The following is a 23,097-nucleotide window of genomic DNA, read 5'->3' on the forward strand; positions in this document are numbered from 1 at the left end:
CAGCAGGTTCGCAAGTCCCAGTTCTCACCGGAGACTCTCCCTCAGTGAGAACCACCTGATAGCCGAATATTATCCACATAATTGTCACGAACATTTAACATTCTATCAGTCTCTGGGGCAGCCATAATGCTACCTCTTACCCGGGCTAGCATGGGATCTCTGACTTTCACTACCCCAAATCTAGCTTTGATCACAGGCTCTTTGGGCGACCCCGAAACCTTCTCCCCGCAGGTTCCTGCGAGGGAGTTACCGCAACAGGCTTACCCGCCTGTTCAGACACTGCGTTTTTCCCAATGTCATACACTTCCGAGACGGTTTCTCGCCTCAGTGATTATTTTAGTCACTGACCCTGCGGGTTTCCACTGCGGCCGGCTCACGGTCACTGGAACTGACACAAAACTACTAACAGGAACAGTCTTACCGCCTGATGTCGTAGATTCGGGAGACAACGATATTCCCAAGACATCTCTACCAAGATCACTAGCCTTCTCTTGGTTCCTGGTATCCTGAACACCGGCAGACTCCTTACTGCAACCATTGCCACCGGAAACAGCATGGCCTGGAGTCCTGACTTTTCCTGGACGGTCACTCCAGCCGCACCCTTTTGGACTCTGTGCACAGTCGCAGGTAATATAGGAACCACACTGTTCTCCATCTTGTCTTCCTGACGGTTGCCCTTGGCAGCAGCATACATCTTTGTCTCTGGAACTCCAACCTCAGAACGTGAAGCATTCTCTCCGCTCCATAGCTGCCAAAACAATGGAAAGTCTTTGCCCAGTATGAATTCCTCTCTCAGGGTCTCACATATCAAGAGCTCCCATAGTACAGAGCCACAGTCCGTTACAAAGGCCAGGGCCACCTTGCTATCTGTTTTTGGCCTTCTCTCCAGAAATTCCAAAACTTCGGGCCTTTTGACGGGAGTCTAGCGTAACCCACGCCGGGAGTCCCCCAATTGTAGTGTCCCACTAGGTAGGAGTGGGCACTACACAAGGGTCAATTGGGTAATGTGTTGCTTCTGCTCACAAGGGACAGTGATATTATATTGATCCATGCATTGTAATGTATTTCCTGTGTGTTTTTACATTTGTATGATTCCCCTGTTAATGCTTAGCAGGCCTAGTTGGGTGTAATTAGACATCCCAGACACTAAAAGGGAGATAGGGAGCCCCTAGTATAAATGTCCAGGCCCAGACAGGGAGGGGTTAGGTCATAGTCAGGAGTCTGTGGAGACAGAAGTGAGAAGGCACCAGCCCGAGATATGCTGAGGGCCTCCTCCTGACATGCAGCTAGATAGTCCTGGTTTCTAGTTGCACCAGGAGGCTAGAAGGAGTACAGACTGCCTGGAGACCAGTAATCCAGCAAACACAGATGAGATACCCCAGTAGTAGGAGTGGACCTCCTGGGAGAAACCTGCAGCCACCTTCCAACCCAGCAGAGAAGTCAGCTAAGAGGCAGAGGTACTGTGATATATAGAGCAAGTGCCAATACTGGAGGAAGGAATTTATATACCAAGGATTCAAGCCAGCAATTAGGCATCCGGGCCTTGGGATCCAGCCAGCTAGAATAGCTGTGGGGATAGAGCAGCACTGCACTGCAAAGCATTAACTGTATACCCTCCAAGTATCTGTCACGGACGGTGTACAGGAAACAAGACAAAGCAACATGCATATATGACTGAGTGGATCCAAAGCTAAGGAACCAAAAGGGAGACCCCTGCACAAGACCTGAGACTTTCCCTGGCTGCTCAGCCTATGCAAAGATCCCAGAGGTGGAAGGTTGCATATCCACGTACCTCGACTATATAACCCCTGAACACCCTACAATAGTGAGGGGACACAACCACCGGCTCCCTACACCAGACACGGAGGGAGTCAGGGTCACCTGGGATCCAGCAAACAGAAAATAACAGATAAATGTTCAGCACTTAACTTTGTAGCAGACTGGAAAACAAGATCAGCATGCACACACACTCCAGGAAGTAGTATAAGCCGCCCAGTAATGCACCATGGGGAGGAATTTAAAGGGAAGCAATCAGTCCAACTCCATGACAGCTGAGAGAGGCTAACGAGATGAGAAACTGAACAGCACAACAAAGAGAACTCAAGGAGGAGGTTCTGAAAGACCTCTGTCAGAGCTTCTCAGCTGTCTGGTTGTGACAGTATCTTGCAAGATTGAAACCTGCTGTGCTGTGAAGTAAACCTGCTGTGCATTTGTACTGCAAAGGACTGCATTATACACCACTGCAACTGATTGTATAAAGTCTGACTGTTTCCTGTAGTAAAGCAACATTTGGTTTACCATCTGTGTACTCCATTAATCCTCCTGCAAACCGGTGTGCCACCGTTATAGGCACTGGCATCACGATTCTTAAAGGGACCTTACCTAAGGCACTCAAAACACCTGCAACATCCAGGGCACCTCACACACATCAGGCCTGGTCCCTACATCCAGAGTGTGCCCCAGAGGAACTAGTGTCTACCTCTCCTTCACTGTCGCATGCCTGCCCAGGTTTCCCCTCTAAAAAGTGAGTAACCCTCGATTGCCTATAACCGTGACCTCACTATACCCTGCAGGTCTGGAGTGCTGCACAATCACCATCTCGCAGGATCTCTTCCATGGGCTCCCCCAAGCCGCAGCCATTTCCACCGGTCAGTCTCTCTCTCCCTGGCTTCTGGCCCTTTAAATCCTGCACAGTTTGCACCACAGAAGAAAAAAAGTCCAGATCATCACCAGTAGCACCTGCTCCAACGAACAAACAGGCTCCTGAATTGTCGTTGTCCCCAGCAGCACTTTGCCTTTTACTGGTCAGCACGGACGCTTGCCCGCATCCTCCACAAATTGTGGGGGATAGGCTCTTTTTCGGGGATCATTCTAACAATTCGCTTCGCCACACCTGGATTGCCGGTCCAAACATGAGATTTATTTTCACAGCAACAACAAAACAGTACAAAATAAAAGCCTGCTCGTCTGGGCTCTACCTAAACATAGCATAAACCTACCTCACTTATAGCACCGTTCACACCCTGTACCTACATGCGGCTTTCTTAGCCAATACTCCAGCACTTCCAGGCTGTAACAAAGTCCAGTACCTTTGGGGCATTGTGGCCCAGAGGTCCGCCTGACTATGGCCTAGCGACCGTCGATTTCCCAGACCTCGTGGAGTCCCCCAAAGCTCAGGCTAAAACATAGCTCTGTGGCCCCACAGCCAGCCCGGCTGAGACCACCCTTCCAGAGCCTCCAGCAGGCCCCTGTTGCACCAAGACTCTCTCTCTCTTTGACTGTCTGGGCTGGGCTCTTATCCCAGACTGATTGTGGCACCTGGTGCTGCCTCAGACCTGATGACTGACGGGGAAGACACAGAAACTCCTGCCATGAATCCCCCCTAACAGCTATGAGGCCTGTCACTGCCTCACAAGGGGGACACAGATGTATTTTCTCAAGAATTCATATAGAATGACAGAAGAATAATAATGGGCACATAAGTTCACAATCCCAGTTTATCTTATCTAGGATTTACATACCCCCTGTGTTTTTAATCTTTCAGCCCATACATGTTGTACTTTTGACATTTTGTTGCCACCTGACCAGAGGCTATAGATGTTTATGCTGTTGTGTGACCGACCTATTTGTGAGTTACTACTTGTGAGATATACTGTTTGTTTTATTTATTACTGGGAAGTGGGGAAGTCCCAAGGTGACTGCCTGCATAGAAATGTGTGATGTGAGGCCTCGTTCTCATCTATGTTTTTTAACGGACATGTGCTATCCGCATTTTCCACGGACAACACTGGTCAGTGAAAAAATCTTGGAGACATGCACAACTTTGGTCCGTGATGTAGACCGAACAGGCCCATGGAAGTCTATGGGTCCATGAAAAATCACTGACACAACACAGAGGCCACCCGTGTTTGGTCCAGTTTTCATGGACCATTGGTAGGAGATGCTCTGGAATGCAGATGAGACATCGACATCTTCACGGATGAAAAACTGACCCATGAATGTGAGATGGTCATGGAAATGTGAACGAGACCAAAGGCTACATTCCCACGACTGTGCCGGTTTTGCAGTCGCATATCATGGATCATCGGTTCGCGTGCTCCAGCAATTTTTGTGGGCCCCATTGTAAAAATGCCTATTCTTGTACACAAAACGTTACGGCCGCACCGATGCGAACAGCACATGGCTGACATCCATGTACAGTCCGCATTTTCTGCAGCCCCATAGAAATTAATTGGTGCGCGTGTGATCCGCAAAAAATGTGGATCAGACATGGACTGAAAATGTCTGAATGTAGCCTAAGGCAGGGCCTGCTATAACTATTGGGGAAGTGTATGGATTGTATGTGAGGGGGGATGTTCTGTTACTACTCCGGCTTCTGTTCTGACTACCTTTGCTATCACCCGGTTGATGGACATATGTTCTTTTCATATGTCTTCACTATTGTGTGGGGGACTGATGTGACTACTGGGGAAATGAGGCGGGGGCTGATATGATAACCAGTGGGGAGTTGCTGTGCTTACTGGGGGCACCTGGCCTGACGACTAGGGATGCTGGGAAATATTTTTAGTACTAGGGAGAACTGTACTTTTCTAAACTACCAAGGAAATCTCTAGTGTGACTACTGGGGGGATTTCAAGTCAATGCCAGTGCATCCGCTGGCCGCTTTTTATTTTTCTCAATATGTATATTTCATGGACCCAGCTCTACAGCACGTCATTGTTGTCCCCTAGACTTGACTGTATCACATCATATATTTCATTCTGTGCAGTTTTTGCTTTTGCTCTACACTACTTTCACCATGATGGTGTTTGTGTTCACCGCCGCAGATAAAACAAATGACAGGTCGTGCTATCGAAATCTGCTGTGTTCCTCCCGACTGTTTCACCGATTCTCACCACAGGTCTTATGAAAATATCAATGCACCTGCCATGCTTTACTTCTCACCAGCTGCTTGTCTTTGTATTACAGACGCATGCCAAGTCTGCTGGAGTATTTAAGTTACTGCTGTAATTTCATGGGCATCCTTTGTGGACCGTTATGCTCGTATAAAGACTATATTGCTTTCATAGAAGGGAGATCGTATCACGTGAAAGAAGCTGAAGTCAATGGAAAAGAAGACCTAAGATATGATCACAAGGAACCATCTCCTAATGTAAGGATTTGTTTTTGTCTCGGCTCAGTGCATGAACGATTTACATGACTTCAGCAATGTCTGCTAAAGGGAATTTAAAGGAATTTAAAAGAGTATTCCCATCTCAGACAATGGGAGTAGATCGCTAGGATATGTCCCCATTGTCTGATAGGTGCGGGTCCCACCATTGGGACCCGCACCTACACTGAGAATAGAGTCCTGAAAATGGTGGAGGGCACACTGCACATGAGGCCACCCTCCATTCATTTCTATGAGGTCACCGAAAAAATAGGCAAGCGCTGGCACGTCTATTTGTGTCGGCCCCATAAAGGTGATTGGGAACGGTGGCTACACAAGTGCGGTTCGCTCCCATTCACTTCTATGGGGAGAGTGCTTGGTGGTGGTCGTACTTGGGGAAACCCAGGGTCCTCCAACCACCACCATTTTCTCTCTCCGTTCTCGATATAGGTGCGGGTCCCAGCGGTGGGACAAGCACCTATCAGACAATGGGGACATTGGCTATGACATTCATGGGCTATCCTTAGAATAGGCCATACATTTATGCTCAGAGGGGGTGCCGCCCCCAGGACCTTCACTATTCAGTAGAATAAAGGTGTGAGTGCTACAGTACCTTCACTGCAGTACCAGGTATGGCAACGTCTATATACCAATGTGGCTGTGCCTGGTACTGCAGTTCAGCCCATTCATGTGCATAGTGTGTGGTTGAGCTGCAGTACCAGGTACAGCCAACACTCGTACTCAGTTCTATGATGGGGAGTGGCGCAATCGCTGTTCTCCTTCATTGCGCCTGCTACATACAAAGAAATAGAAGCAATTCATCACAAAGTAAATTTGTTTGTGAAATTCGCCGTAGAAGCCAAATCAAATTTTCTATAATTTTGCTCATCTTTAGGCCCCTTTCAGACAAACGAGTTCCACACATCGGACTCGCAGCGCGAGTATGAGGCAGCTCCCGTCCTGATCTCCCAGCACTGAAGGGGTCGCATAACATTGCATTGATTTATGATGCTATGTAACCCTTAGGGTCCATTCACACGTCCGTTGTTTCTTTCCTGATCTGTTCCGTTTTTTGCGGACCATCTCTGGACCAGATCTGGACCCATTCATTTTCAATGGGTCCTGAAAAAAAATCTGACATTGTGCTGTCCGATTTTTTTCAGGACCCATTGAAAATGAATGGGTCCAGATCTGGTCCAGATCTGTTCCGCAAAAAACAGAACAGATCAGGAAAGAAACAACGGACGTGTGAATGGACCCTTAGAGGTCTGGAATGTATTGGGTAACACGGACAACATTATGTCAGCGTTATACAATACATTCCTGAACTGTGAGGGTAACATACAGGGGTGGAATTGAAAGTTTTTACAGGTTCCCTACTCAATGGCGGACACGCAGCGTCACGACACATGTTTATATGTGCATACACCATATATATGCAACACACATACCACTCAACGTTTAGAAAGCCTAAGGAGCTAAACTACGGTATAGAATGGAAGCACTCCAGTAATGTTGAGCGCGAATATTCCAATTTACGAATATTTATGTCGAATATCGCAACGTCGAGAATTCGCGAATATTTTGAATATAGTGCTATATATTTGCTATATCGAATATTCGTAATTTTTTTACATCTGAAAACATGATTCCTCCCTGCTTCTTGCTTGTGGGCCAATGAGTCATTGGCAGACAAGCAACTTAAGCAGGGAGGAATCATGGCTTCAGATGGAAAAAAATTACGAATATTCTAAAAAAACTAATATTTAACACTATATTCGATAGTGCTATATATTCATTTTTGACCCATGCCTGTATTGATCACGTAATATTCACATATTACGCGATCATTACCTTGCCGATTTTTCGAGTAAAAAAAAAATATATATTTTGAGACGAATATTCGACGAAATATTTGCGAAATATTGAGAATTCGAATATGACCCCTGCCGCTCATCACTAATCTCCAGCTGCCGCTGTAATTTTGACAACTGGATCTGGAGAACCTGAGGGAACTGGCTGAATCCCATGCCTGGTTACATAGCATCCTAAATCAATACAATGCTATGCGACCCCTTCAGAGCTGGGAGGTCAGGACGGGAGCTGCCGCATCCTTGCCCTGCAAGTCCGATGCATGGAACTCTCTTGTCTAAAGGGGCCTTGGTAGACAACAACCACTGACATGTTTCTTCAGAATAGCAACATCCCTTCCCTACCTCGCCATTGATACTCCTGTCATGTTAAACCATTTAGCCATCATACCAGCCTAACAAAGGAGAGGCAACCAAATTGGATGGTAAGTGGCACGGCCACAACCTGCAGCGGGGAAAGGGTTAATCTGCCTGAGAGAGGTGATTTAGCTAACAACGCAGACTAATTAACGAGGTCTTATTAAGACAAATACTTTAATGAGTCAGACGGATTAGGAGGCTCTGGCCATGACTTGAGAGTATAACTGTATATTGCTTGCGGCATTTAGAAATATCTTGTTCTAGAGACTCGGGAATTGTTAATTAAAGTTCTGGCTGAAGTTTATTAAATTCCTACTAAAATGCAAGAGGCAGCAGGTCCATTGTTTCCTATTCGTGGGAACACTACTCTCAATGATTCTTCAATTTTGCGTGGAGGCAGAGCCTCAAGGGTTATCCCATGAATAATGTAAAACATTAAAATCGGACATCACCATAGTACATGACAATCTCTTTCTAACAAGGCTAGAACCAGCCCAGTACCTCACACGGAGATCTCCCCGTTCATTGCTCCTAATGGTTCTGCTGGATTTATTTCAAGTTGGCAGCTTAGGTGACACGCCCTTTCTTAGGGGTGTGCCCTTTCTGCTGCAGCTGCTGGCAGTTGAGGGATGGAACTGGGCATGTGCTTCCTTCTCAGTGAGCAGGGCAGAGAAATGAGAAAACAGCAGGTGGCGCTATACAGATAAATTACATTGAATACTTGCAATTACTCCAGAAAACTGAAGAATATATTTTCATGGGACAACCGCTTTAAAGAGAATGATCACCTAGTTTTTTTTAAACGTCCCTGTTTATTTTAATGTGTGTATTCACACATCAGTTTTTTTACCATGGTCCGTGTTTTTAGTGTGGATGCATGTTCTATTTTGTCCGTGTTCACGGATCCATCACGTCCATTATATTCTATGGGTCCATGAAAACCACGGATGCAACACGGGTGCCATCTGTGTTGCATCCATGTTTGAAAAAAAAATTTCAGCTGTGTCAGTGAAACACGGATGCAACACGGACAGCAAAAAACGGACCCAACACGGACAGCTTCACGGATGCATCACTGACCACCGGCTCACGGATTTGAGCACGGACATGGACGTGTGAATGAGGCTACACATTCTATGTTTCTATGTTTAACCCCTTTAAAAATTCTTTAAAAATATGCTTAAAACATGATTAAGACTAAATGGACATGATCAGGATCACATGCAGATTTATGGATTTGCGTGCGGAAAATCCGCACCGTAGGTCATGTCCCATTGTATTCTATGAGAATTTGAAACTCTCATTCACACGATACAGATTTTTTTCCATGCGGATTTTGACCTACAGTACGGATTTTAAAATCTGCAGCATGTCAACTTAGTTTATTTTTCCTGTCAGGATTTTCTCCATTCACTTCAATGGGGACCGCACCAAATCCACATGCGGAAAATCCGCACCAAATCCACATGCATATTTGCACCAATTGATGCGGACTGACCTCATGGATTTCCCTGCGAACACTTACAGATTTCGGTGCGGATTGTCTGCACATAATTCCTGAAGTGTGCATTTACTCTAAGGCTTCTTTCACACTAGCGTTGGGCTTGTCCGGTAGGGGAACAGCCTACTGGATCCGTACTAATGTTTGCTGTGCTGCGGCCGCATCTCCCGCCCGTCCCTATTATAGTGAATGGGGCCGGGCCGGACTACCAGCAGCACACGTGTTCTAGCGTTAGTACGGATCCCCTGCTGGAACAGCCTGCCGGACAAGCCTAAGGCCTCATGCACACGACCGTTTTTGTGGTCCGCATCCGAGCCATATTTTTTGCGGCTTGGGTGCGGACCCATTCACTTCAATGGGGCCGCAAAAGATGCGGACAGAACTCTGTGTTTTGTTGTCCGCATCTGTTGCGCTGTTCCGTGGCCCTGCAAAAAAAAATATAACATGTCCTATTCTTGTCCGTTTTGCGGACAAGAATAGGCATTTCTACAATGGGCCGCCCCATTCTGTTTCGCAAATTGCGGAAGGTACACGGGCGTCTTCTGTTTTTTGCGGATCCGCGGTTTGCGGACCGCAAAAAACGGCACGGTCGTGTGCATGAGGCCTAATACTAATGTGAAAGAAGCCTTAAACAATAGGTCATTTTTTGCTGACACATTCCCTTTAAGGGCCCTTTTACATTGTCTGCGCCAATTGTTGGTGTGTAACAGTTGTTCCCATGTAAAGGTCTAGCTGATCACCCTGACAGATGAGCAAAATTCTCACCTAAAAACCTTGTCGGCAACATATTGCACTGTGTAAACAGGAAAGTGCAGTCGACAATGTGGATAAACGATCATAATAACAATTATTCGTCCTTCTGTCACTTTGTATTGGGCCATGTGAAAGGCGTGTTAATATCAAGCCAGGTTAGAGGGCTTCAAATATATTTAGTAGACCTTGTCAGATAGCGGGCACAGATAAGGTTGTCTGAAAATGTATGAAGCCACGTACAAATAGAGAAATTTGGGGAGATTTCCTGCATTATTGTAACCCTCTGCTGCTACAATGGTTGTATTATCACTGCTAGAGACCAAGAAAGGTCCTTGTGTTCATCTAGCTTAGATCCGATAAGCACTTTGACTCTTTTTGTAGCGCTATCTTTAGGCCATATAGGAAAGCTCAGCTTGTCAGGCTGATGTATCTTATGCACAGATCTGTAGGATAACTGCTATTCTTCTGGGTAGACAGGAGATCAATCATTCACACAGTGGGCAAAATCTGGAAGACATAAGCTGTCAGCGCAGAGAAGGAAAGTACATGTTAGCGTGCAGATATAAACTCCTCCACATTGAAACTGCAACACTAAGAAGAAAATCGTGGAATTATGGAAATCACAGGATCGATAGACATGTTAACAATGTGCAAATTGAGAAACGACCATACCACTGGTTCCACGACCAAATCAATGTAATGCCGAGCTGTTAGTGTACCTGAAATGAAGACTAGAGGGGTTTGGCTATTGTACATTATGCCACCCCACACCATAATCCCGGGAGTAGGATAAGTGTGACATTCCCTTGTGCCCACGTTGTCTCCAAACCAATCTCCAGTTATCAATGTGTCCAAGACAAAAGCAGGACTCATCGCTGAAGAGGAAAGACCTCCATTCCAGACCCCATTGCTGCCTTGCTGTGCATTATAATAGCCTTTGAGAGAAGATTTGTGAGGTCACACTTGTAGATGGATGCCTGGCTCGTAGCCCAATGTTGTGCAAATGTCTTCTTATGGTTTGTGTAGACAGTGTTTGCCTAGGCTTGGGATGTGTACAGAATGAATCACTATGCGCCATTCTTCTAATCAGATGATCTCTCCGTGCAGATGTTCTCCTCTGTTCACCTCTTGCCGTGATTCCAGTTTGTCGTCGTTCTCCCAACAACCAGGACATGCAACATTGAACAGTGCTGACATCTCAGCCTAGACGTGTAGTGATCTGCAGGAGTGATAAACCAAGGTCTCTCAGTATACATGACCTGGTCTGATTTTTTTAGATTTTATGTGGCTAAAAAAACTTTGCTTTCAATCTGTCTTTTATGCCCCTCCCATGTGCCACTGATTGGAGCTAGGTGCTCGAAAATGTGATCATCTGCAGATCTTAGTGACACCTGCTAATTCCTCTATTTGCATAACTTTACACCTTGTCTTTCTCGGTGTTGCAATTTCAACGTAGAGTAGTGAGAAGAGGAAAGCTCCTCACATCTAAGGCTACTTTCACACTAGCGTTCGATCGGATCCGTTCTGAACGGATCCGCTCATATTAATGCAGACGGAGGCTCCGTTCAGTACGGATCCGTCTGCATTAATAACTTAGAAAAAATTCTAAGTGTGAAAGTAGCCTGAGCGGATCCGTTCAGACTTTACATTGAAAGTCAATGGGGGACGGATCCGCTTGAAGATTGAGCCATATGGTGACATCTTCAAGCGGATCCGTTCCCATTGACTTACATTGTAAGTCTGAACGGATCCGCTGCAAGCAGCGTTCAGCTGTCCGCCTGTCCGTGCGGAGGCGAGCGGAGCGGAGGCTGAACGCCGCCAGACTGATGCAGTCTGAGCGGATCCGCTCCATTCGGACTGCATCAGGGCTGGACGGAGGCGTTAGGGTCCGCTCGTGAGCCCCTTCAAACGGAGCTCACGAACGGACCTATGAACGCTAGTGTGAAAGTAGCCTAAGCCAGCATTTCCTTGGATCTGTGGAACATTCTGCCAAGATGTTTGGGGCAACCTATTAGCAAATTGCATAATAGTGTAAAGCAATGTTCACATCATGTTTGTGATGTAAGTTTGGAAAAGCTCCAGACATACACACCAGGGTTACAGTAGACCAATGGAGGCCAGTGTACCACAAAAAACTATGGAATAGTGTAGTAAAGTACGATATTCCATACAAAAGGTATCTTAAGTCTTACATCCCGACATATACAATAAACCGAGCCTAACAGACCCTAATGTAGACCTAAACCTGGGACAGGTGCAGAGCCAGTTTTAGGGGAATGCTCAGAACCAGGAGTGTAGCTAAAGGCTCATGGGCCCTGGTATAAGAGTTCAGCTTGGGCCTCCTTCCCTCAGTGCTTTGTGGTCAGGGGCAGGGAAGCACATAGCCTTCGTTCTGCCTGAGGCAAAAATTTAGATGGCAGCCCCCCCATGCCAAATTCTTGACCTAACCCCTTCCCTCCAGCCAGAGGTGTAACTTGACCAGCATGCACTTTCTATAATACCGGTGTCTACTTATGTGGCACAAGGGTCTTTGGGTCTCCTGAGGCTCCTGGGCCCGGTAGCGACTGCTACCTCTGCACCCCCTATAGCTGCGCCCCTGCTCAGAACGATTGTTACTAGGGGCCCCTGGGAACTTAAACCGCCTAGTATTTATGGATGTATAGTGGGAATTTGAATGGCATTATTATTGGGATACTGCATATTCTATCTGGCAGTATTATGGAGGTCATATTTAGCAGTACTATATTTTTACTATATGACGGTATGACTGTATGAAATGTGCTGAATTATAAAAACAACTGTGTAAGTATCAAGTGGGGGGCACTCGCCCAGGTCTCCATTTTTTATAAAACCGCACCTGAGCTGGTAAGGAGTCTAATAATGAAGAGCCCACACACATTTTTACGCGGTGCCGTAATCCTGGAATATATAGTTTATCGGCTATGTCCTCGCTCACAAGGGTATTTTGCATGAGATCACGTATTACTTCACATCAGCTCAGCAGACTTGCCCGCACATGCATGCACAATTAGAAAAAGCACGTTCTCATACTGTATGCCTTCCCAGCACACCCTGGAAAACCGCCATTAGATTATTCTCCCTGTCCTGACTGAGGACTGAGAGGTGCAGACTGGAGGAATATAAGGCGGGGGTATGCCTGGAGCTCGGATTTCAGGGCTGTCTGCCTGGACACCATTATGGTAGAAACAGACGCTGTGTCACGTAAAACTTTACTAATGAAATATGAACACTTTAATCTTAAATCCTTCTAAGGCAAATGGACCCACCACAACATTTTAACTCCTGCCCAATCAGTGCTAGGCACTTGCTGTAACGCGTGGGGTCAGAGAAACCTTTCAAACTGGCAGCTTAAAGAAGTTGTCCCACGGGAAATATTCTACATTTTTCAAACCAGCCCCTGGATCTGAATACTTTTGTAATTGCATGTATATAAAATGTTGTATAGCCACTAAGTTATTCAGTGGAATCTATGTGTATAGCGCCACCTGCTGTTTTCTCTTTTTCTAAATTCTATGTCCACCTCACTGAGGTTGACAAACGTGCTCAGTTCCATCCCAACTGCCGCCAGCTGCAGCAGAACGGACATGCCCCTTGAGAAAGGACACGCCCCCTGAGCTGCCAGCTTGCAATAAATCTAGCAGAGCAATTGCAGCAAAGAATGGGCAGAACGCAGGATCCATGTGAGGTACAGGGGCTGGTTCAAACCCCTTCAGAATGCATGCCTCTAAGGGCTTGTTCACACGACCGTATGGCTTTTTCAGTGTTTTGCGGGCCGTTTTTAACGGATCCATTTTTCCGTTTCTTGTTTCAGTAGTGTTTCCAGTTCCATTCCGTTTTTCCGTATGGCATATACAGTAATTACATGGAAAAAATTGGGCTGGGCATAACATTTTCAGTAGATGGTTTTGCAAAAAAGGAACGGATATGGAAAACATACGGAGTACATTCCGTATGTGTTCCGTTTTTTTTTGCGGACACATTGACTTGAATGGAGCCACGGAACGTGATTTGCGGGCAATAAAAGGACATGTTCTATCTTTGAACGGAAATACGGAAACAGAATGCATACGGAGTCCATTCCGTATTTTTTCCGGACAGTACAAGGAATTAAAAGACAGCCCGTATACGGAACTCAAAAAACGTTCGTGTGAACGAGCCCTAGGGTGATCTCGCTCCAGATGCCGATCCTGGCACCCGTGAAAAAAGCTTTCAGGTATGCCAGGCATTTATCCTGTAGCGGCTACTACAGGGGAAAGATAGTATTATATCCTGACCATGTAATACACGGCTGAAGTCCACGGCAAGGGGAAATGCTCTTACAGAGCGGCTCTTTCCGCGTGGGTCACGAGGAACCCCTCTATGAAGTCCAAATACCGTAATAGGACGTGAGAACAGGGTTTGGGCTCATGCGATAACCCTTTTAAAGTGTCACTAACCTTTCAAAAAACTTTTTGTATGTCATAAAGACATGTCAAAAGTTTAGATAGGTGGGGATCTGAGTGCTGAGACCCCGACTGATCTCCAGGAGGGGAGAGAAGTGCGTGCATATCGCGATCTCTCTCCTTGCTAAAGGGGACAAAATTGAGATGGGCTCATAGACGTCTGTGGAGCCTCTCTCGCGCCGCGAGAGAGACCGACATGTGCGTGCTTGTCTCCCCTTGTTCTAGAGATCCCTGGCGGTCTCCGCACTCAGATCCCCACTGATCTAAACTCTTCATATTTCATAGCCAAAGTTTTTTGAAAAGTGAGTGACCCTTTAACATATACCACACAATGAAGTATGTGATTTAGTGGGTAAGCTGCGTTCCATCTCCGTCCACCCTGCCTGGACGACTGGTGCACTGGCACGCAGCTTTATGATTGTCATTTATTTCTAAACCAAATATTCCTCCTGTGAATTTAGCTGGTGTAGATTCCTGATAAACTGTATGTTCTGTGCTGAAGGTTATCAGTCACCCTTAGTGACGCTGCCCTCTCCAGTAAGCCAAATGTCAGGCAAGTAATAGCGCTATAAAGATAGGTCTGTAATCTAGTCAGATTGTCTGAGTGTGGCATGACTATTATACTTTACACGTGGCAGAACTTCCTTATTCTCCCCATGTAAATTGCTGGAAATCCTTCGTATCTGGCATGCACAATTTTCATTTATTTGTGCCAGCCGTTGTATCACAGTAATATTGGGCATCACGTAAGGCTCTGTTCACACAAGAGTCACTGCTACTGTTCTTAAAGAGGACCTGTCCCCTCTCCTGACGTGCCTGGTTTAATCGCTTCATGCATTCCCCATGTAATAACAATTCTGGAGCATCTATTCTTATGGCTCTACGTTGTCCCATTCCTTTATTATTTCTACTAGAAGTTATGAATGAATTGCTAGCAGTCTGCAGTAAGGGTACAGAGCAGGGGCGTACACAGAAATCATTGGGCCCCATAGCAAGAATTTAGATTGGGCCCCCATGCCCGTTCCTAGTCCCGCCGCTCCGTCCCCATTGACTATATGGTGCACGGCGAAAGTCGCCGGACTAAAAAGTCAGACATGCAGTACCTTTTAGTCCGGCGGGTTTCGCGTGCACCGCCATGCTGCGCCAGACCTCCGCCCCCGTTATAGTCAATGGAGACGGAGCGGCTGTCGCGCGAAATAGCCACAGGACGGATCCGACATGGTGAACAGCCTGTCGGATCCGTCCTGCCGCAAGTGTGAAAGTAGCCTTATAGAGAATGGGATCTGATAGGTCAGGTGTTCAGCATATATTGACAAGAATCTGGGGCGTTACATGATGTAATACCACCCAACTTTCCTGCTGTCCAGCATGGCACATGCGCATAGACATGAGAAAAGTTTGAGGAAGCGAGTGCCCCCCTTCCCATATCCTCTGTGTCATGCAGGACAGCTGGGAGACACTGACATTACTCGCTATCCTGCAGGACACATGTGCAGACAGGAGTCTCTGGGAAAGCTGGGTGAACCCCTCCCCCCGCCTTACCATGTTCTTATTATCTGCATTTATGACTTGCAGGATAGCAGGAAATCTGAGGGACATTGCATGATGTAATAGCACCCAGCTTTTCTGCTGCCCTGCATGGCACATGTGGAGAGACATGAGAATAATCTGAGAAAGCTGAGTGACACAGCTCCCACCTACCCTCATATCTTCTCCTGCCTCTGCACTTGTGCCATGCAGGACATCAGGAAAGCTGAACATTACATAATAGCCCCCAGCTTTCCTCCTGTTCTGAATGACATATGTGCAGAGGAATAGCCTGGGAAAGCTGAGTGACCCCCCCTGCACTGTCCTCACCTACAAGCGGTCACTTACTTCATTACTGGTGGGGTAGTGGCAATCCAGAGAGGAATCAGGCATAATGGAGCTAACAGGCGGGAGGCGGAGCTAGCCGATGGGAGGCGGGGCTAGGAGGCGGGGCTAGCAGACGGGAGACAGGAAGATAGACGGGGGTGGGGCCTCTCCTCCACTGCGGGCCCCTCTTCCTCACGGGCCCCATAGCAGCTGCGTGGTCTGCCTATATGGTAGGTACGCCACTGGTACAGAGGGGAGGTAACAAGTTGGGGGGGTGTACCTGCACAGACTGACTCTATCCAATCAGTGCTGCCATTCTCAGACTGTGCAGGTACACCCCCCCCCCCCCCCCCAACTGGTTACCTCCCTTCTGTACCCTTACTGCAGACTGCTAGCAATTCATTCATAACTTCTAGTAGAAATAATAAAGGAATGGCACAACATAGCGCCATAAGAATAGATGTTCCAGAATTGTTAGTACGTGGGGAATGCATGAAGCTATTAAACCAGGCATGTCGGGACCTGTCGCCTCTTCTGACATGTCTGTTTTAGTAGCTACTTGCAATCCCCATGTAATAACAATTCTGGAGCATCTATTCTGCTATTCTTCTGTTCTAGAAGTTTATGGATAAAGGTCTATATGGGTTTTACCAGTTGGGGGAGTGTCCCTACATGGTCTGACCATGGCATCACTAATTGGATAGTGTCAGACTGTGCAGGAAAACACTTCCAACTGGTAACACTCATCTGTACACTTCTAGCAGGAATAAGAGAAAAATGGCACATCACAGAGTCATAAAACCAGAAGCTCAAGAATGATTACATGGGGAACGGAAGTAGTTACTAAAACATGACATGTCAGGAGAGGGGACAGCTACTCTGTGGGGGTCCAACACCCGGGATTCCCGCTGAACCTCGCAGAGCAGCTATTTGAAAAGATATTGATGCTCGCGGTAGCGCCACAGCCTTCTCACAGCTTAGCCTAGAACAGTGATGGTGAACCTTTTACAGACTGAGTGCCCAAACTTCAACCCAAAGCACACTTATTTATCGCAAAGTGCCAACACAGTAATTTAACCTGAATTCTACAGTCAAACATAGTATATCTTCCATGTACTTTATCATTTAGCTATAATAGCCTGCTACACTCAGTGCGCTGCCTGTGCTGTTCATAGCGAGCCCTGCGCTGATGAAGGGCAGGAAAAATCTAAGTCATATTAGTGTGCCATAGACTTTTTCCAGGGTGCGGGTGCCCACAGAGTGGGCTCCGAGTGCCGCCTCTGGCACCCGTGCCATAGGTTCGCCAACACTGGCCTAGGCCATGTGATGTCACGCTAGGCCATGTGATGTCATGTTCATCGGTCACGTGGCCTAGGCACAGCTCAGCTCCATTGAAGTGAATGGGGCTGAGCTGCGATACAAAGTACAGCCGCTATACAATGTACGGTGCTGTGCTGGGTGAGCTGAGAGAAGGCCTCAGAGCTACTGTGAGCTCTAGTGCTTTCTCAAACATCTGATCGGTAGGGGTCCTGGGTGTCAGCCCCCCACCGATCAGATACTGATGACCTATCTGGAGGACAGGCCATCAGTTCAAACAATCCCAGAAAACCCCTTTAAACTTGCCATACATATTAGATTTATGTTGTCTCAACCTGCCAATTTTGGTGGGCTCAGCCAGTCATCTAATGTCTATGGGTAGGCTGTGTTGAATTTCCTGTTTTTTCTCTCAGAGAGATAAGCCACTGCTAGAGGCATCTGGCAGCAGCTTACTTCCATGCATTTGTATTGTGGGATCAGAAGAGTGGGCTATATGCTCATTTGGCCAACCGTTATCTGATGGGTATGACCAGCTTTTGTGGAGCCAGGACAGTCTAATATATCTGTTTTCAAAAGGATCCCAAGGAATCCTCATGGATCACATTGACAAAGTTTCCATTTTTTAGAGCAAGGATAGTGTCAGACGACTAATCTATAAGAACAAAGATGGACATAGTGTGACCCATAGTGCAATGAAAGATGCCTCCTGCTGTGTACCAGTGTGCAGCACGGTGGCCGGAAAGACAGAAAGTGGAGCTCGGAGCTTTGGGCCCCAATATAAAGTCTGTAACAGGACCTCAACCTGTCAAGTGCCATTGATATTACTTATGTGGTAGAGAGGTCATTAGTGACTGATCATCTCTGGGACCCTCACCTACATGAAGAATGGAGTCCGGGTCTTCTGATTGACAATCCAAAGCTGTCTTGGGAAAGGTGACTGATTTGAATTGGCTGAATAAGGGGGTCTTGTGAGGGCCCTAGACATTTAGAGCATATCCTGCGAATAGTCAAAAAGTATGTAAGATAGAAGTATCCCTTTAAGGTAGAGTTCACAACGCTGTTATTTTTCCGTTCTTCTGAACAGAAAAAAAAACCCACAACGGATCCTGTAATAAAACATCTGTTTTGCACATTTGGCTTGTGTTTGAGCCATTTCAGTCAGAGATTGGGTTTTTTAGATGGGAAAAAGAAAGGTACTGCATGCAGGAGTTTCCGTCTAAAAAAAAAAAACGGAAATGGCTCTAATGGATGCCAGATGTGATGCACAGGATCCATTTTTTTACAGGATCCGTTTTTCTTTATTTTTCTTTTCTTCTGACGAATCAGAAGAACAGAAAAATAACAGTGAGCAGGCCATATACTAGACATTTTCTAGGGAACGTAAAGGCTGATTTACGTCATTTTGTAACTTTTCCTAATTTAAAAAGAGTGTGATTGATGTCGATTGAAGGGGGAAAGCTCAGCAAAAGTCGATTTGCCAAGTAGAATTTTTTTAGTTTTCGGATGTGGAAAGTTGTGATAACGTGCACCAAGGAGCATACTCAAATACGGGTTAAGGTGGGCTTACGGTCACATCCCAACTGGATGACCAGATTTACCAATGAGCGCTTACAACGTGTGCACAGAGCCGCAGTATATGTCAGCACTATGTAATTAACAGGAATCCGACAGTATCCAAGTGATTTCATAGCCGGAATATTTTCCTCCTAAGGATTGCTGCGTTATTTAAGGGAACTCGAGCTTATGATTTTGCACAAGTAAGCGATTTCTGTAATAGATGAACTGATGAGATCACGCTTTTCTCTCCTTCCAGACAGTTGTAGTGCATAAAGTTGTGGTCTGTGCAATATCCTTAGGATTCTACATGACTGCTACGCGGATATTACCTGTAGAATACAATATAGATGAACGCTTTCAGGAAACCTCATCAGTTCCCACAAGAGTCATATATCTCTACTTGTCTCTAATGGCTGCAAGACCAAAGTATTATTTTGCTTGGACCTTAGGTAAGTGATCTGCAAATGTGAGCAAACACTGCCACCTAGCGTCCGAAGCTCTAATTACATTACTTGTGAAGGGCATGCAAAAATGTTTTGGCCTCCTTTAGGAAACCTAGTCACTTAGAGCAACTAAATGGATTCTGACTTTTACTTTTTAGCCTGTTTGAATGGGTTTTCTGGGCTTAAATTTTTTTTACTTCCAGCTGCATAAGAGATAACATAATAATAAAAAATAATCATAATCACCTTTGAAATCCTTGGCAGCTCTGAAGATCCATAGTCCCCTGCTAGTCTTTGCTAATATCACTGAAGATGTGACTTGTCATACCAGTATTTTATTTATTTTATTTATTTTATTCATTTATATAGCGCTTAAATATCAGTGCCTGTCATTACTCACATTGGTCTCTGTCTCCATTGGGACTCACAATCTATATTCAAAATTAACCTATCATTATGTTCCTGAAGGAAACCTATGCAAACTTGGGGAGCACATGCACATATGGTCCTTGGTCAGATTTGACCATGCTGAAAATGTATTTGGCATCTGCAGCCAATAACTGGTTGCAGCAGTCATGAGCTATACATGCTGACATCACCACTACGGCTAGGGATTGGCTGGAGCGGTTGGGATGAAATGACATGACATGCAATGTAATCAGGGATTGGCAGGGAATATATATTTATTTTAATAAAGGATGCCCTATAGACAGTGGAGGATAAAGTAACCCATATCCTCTGGGTCACTCCTAAAACTTGTGCCCCTTCTTCCTTCCCCATCACCACCCTGCCACACGGTGTCTATAGACATCACCACCTTTTTGTGGTAGTATTGACAACTGGCAGTTACCATTCCCTTTGTCAAGGAGTTGTGTCCCTACACACGGACAATGTCCAATTATAGCGACTCATCCTTTTGACAAGGGAAATAATAGCACCCAGTTGTCAGTTAGTCATGGGCTACATGGAGACTGCTTGTGGAGTGCAATGATTTTCTGTTTCTGACGTGTCAGAAGAGGTGACAGTTCCTCTATAAATCTAGTTACTCACAGATAATGTCTTCTCTAATTGCAGACATTCTCTTTCCTTTTCTCCTCTATATGGCCCAGACCACCATGATAACCTCCTGACAACTGAGCCATAATCTTTCTGCAGACAACACAAGCCTCTATACTGTAACAACACAAATAAATTCAGGAATAAATAACACATCCCTCTGAAAAATGACAGTCCTCAGACCAGACAAACCCTAAACAAAACTTGCAATATTCTGGTCAACACTCAGATGTCTCCAAAATGATACTAATTTTAATAACTACAGTGAGCTGCTCCATATTCGCCCCTGCAAAAACGACAATTGTGCTAAATCAGTTCTTCACAACCATGTACCGTGGTCATAGATTGGATGTTTCTTAGTCCATATATTTTTGGATTATTATGCAAAAAGTTGAAAACGATACATTCTTCCAGTGGTGTGTATTGGTGAAATCAGCTTTTAAGCTCTGTGATATCACAGTATATTTGCTGTTCACGTTTGAAATATGCTGCCAAATCTGAACCGCAGACATACCCAACTGTTGTCTTGTCGTCTTGTACAATTGTCTTGTTTTCCTTTTTTCAAAATCAAAACTAAGAAAGAACGTGTTTGTACCGCTCTTTCCTTTAGCGGATGCGATCAATAATGCTGCAGGTTTTGGGTTCCAAGGCTACAACAAAAACGGTGACGAGAACTGGGATCTAGTTTCAAATCTGAACATCAAAAATATAGAGGTAGGTGTTCTCTCATTGATCGGCAAGTAAGAAATACCAAGCAGTATCAGATGTCAGGTTACAATGACGGAGGAATCCTACCCAGACTACCTCAAGAATCCCTCAAGAGGTTCCGCTGGCGTAAGATCATTATAACAGCGCTCATCTTTTAGCGGAAATGTCATGGCTGATATTCAGAGAGGGTCATTTCCCGTCAGGCCTTTAGGAATATTTCCAAAATTCTGATATCAAAGCTGAAAAAAATGACAGTATGTTTGTGACATATAGCACTTATTGCATGCATTTGTTTCCTTCTACCTCCTTACCCCATCCAGTGCTGATGAAAAGGGCCAAGCTTACTGTAGCTGCCTCTTCTCGGCCTGGGAGGCAGCTTGCTGCAGCAGAAACCTTCCCCTACTGCCCTATGCAGAATGAAGACCATACCATGCAACACATTTTGTCTTCACGCTGAAGGAACCAGAAGAAGAGGATTTTAAAAATAAAAAATACAAAAATTTGCATGGAGACTACAAATCTCAACCTCTTCTTCTTGCAAACCTACTGCCTGCAGATTACAAAGAAAATAGGGCAAGCGGAGTGGAGTCTGACATTACTGCAGGATCAGGGGGAAATTGATCAAGACCGGTGCTTTCTGCGCTGCTGGAGGATCACCCTAGTTTATGATGAGGCACAGGCCTGGTCATGCTCAGAGTTGTTGTAGATTTCTGGCTTCATTTGCACCAGAAAACTGCTGGAAATGAAGATAAATTTGTCTCGGCTGTTGGTCACGCCCCTTTCCTGCTCTTGTTATGCCCCCTTTTGGGAAAGTGGCAACGGCCGCGTAAAAAGTTGAATTTAAAGAGGACCTTTCACCTGGATAGCTTTAATCTAATTATTATCCTTCCTTATAAAGCGGCCCCTACTGATGTCTTGGCACTTTTTTTTTTTTTTCTAAAGAACCCCCCCTGTTTGTCCGCTGTGGTCCCCGTATCTTTTGGCGCCTCATATGCTAGTGAGGCGACTCGGTTACACTAGGCGTGGACTTGTATTGCTCTGGGCCGTGGTTATTTTCTCCCTGGCCGCGAGGGCATCCAATTAGAGCGCCCCGCTCTTAGCCAGGGAGAAGGAGCTCAAGTTCTCGTGAGAATCACGGGAACTCGAACTTGTAGACATCCGGAGCGTGCGCCATATTCTTGCGAGAACTTGAGCTCCTTCTCCCTGGCTAAGAGCGGGGAGCTCTGGTTGGATTAGCATATGAAGCGCCAAAAGATTTGGGGACCACAGCGGACGAACGGGGGGTTCTTTAGGGAAAAAAAAAAGTGCCAAGACATTAGTGGGGGCCGCACTACAAGGTAGGATAATATTAGATTAAAGCTATCCAGGTGAAAGGTCCTCTTTAACACAGCTTGCGACTTTTTAAAGCCATCTTTTCTCGTGGCGCAAAGGAGATGATGAATCAGGGCCATAGCGTTTTGTGGTCTGGAAACCTAAAAGCACATAGGTCAGTATAAGAGCTGTATACACAAAACAGCACGAGACAGTTTTTTGCAAGGTTGCGTCATTTTTTAGCTTAGAGAAATCAGTTGCAAAAATGCACCAAGCACTTCAGCCCTTCAAAGGCCTTTGTCCACTCGCTCTAAGTACCGCACATCTAAACTAATAAATATACTTGTGTTCGGATCGGCTATCAGAAAGGTGTCCCTAACCTATCTAACCCTATCTTCAACAAGCAGTAGAATTGTGCCGTAACTGCTGCTGTAGGGTAGCCTAAAGGGGGCCACCCCTATATGAAGTGACTGTAAGATGGCGTGGGTGGGTGGGTGAAATCAGCTGACCCGTCGTCAGCCTAGGCCTACAGGAGCCTATAAATAGCCTAGTACCCACCCAGCCTGGCCTCACAGGTGCAAGTAAGTAGCCGTGTAATCAGCCTCTCCTCTCACAAATACAGCCAAATACTAGTATTTTGCTTAACACTAAAAAACATTAACATAATGAATTTGCAATGCTGAATGGCCTTCCATATCTCTCTTGATTTATGAAATCTGAGTTTTAAAACATGACTTGTAATCAATAATCCAAC

At 45.7% G+C, this 23,097-nt stretch overlaps 1 protein-coding gene across 1 annotated transcript in view; it reads left to right on the top strand.

The window, feature by feature from the left end:
* The window catches only part of MBOAT2 (membrane bound O-acyltransferase domain containing 2), a 235,240-nt gene that overhangs the window by 190,472 nt on the left and 21,671 nt on the right, over window positions 1–23,097 (top strand). Inside the window, exons 7-9 of the mRNA XM_044290289.1 lie at window positions 4,969–5,152; window positions 19,082–19,274; window positions 20,935–21,038. Of these exons, the coding sequence (XP_044146224.1) occupies window positions 4,969–5,152; window positions 19,082–19,274; window positions 20,935–21,038 (481 nt within the window). The remainder of the gene's footprint in view (window positions 1–4,968; window positions 5,153–19,081; window positions 19,275–20,934; window positions 21,039–23,097) is intronic.

The sequence above is a fragment of the Bufo gargarizans genome, chromosome 4, assembly GCF_014858855.1.
Source record: "Bufo gargarizans isolate SCDJY-AF-19 chromosome 4, ASM1485885v1, whole genome shotgun sequence".
Lineage (NCBI taxonomy): Eukaryota > Metazoa > Chordata > Amphibia > Anura > Bufonidae > Bufo > Bufo gargarizans.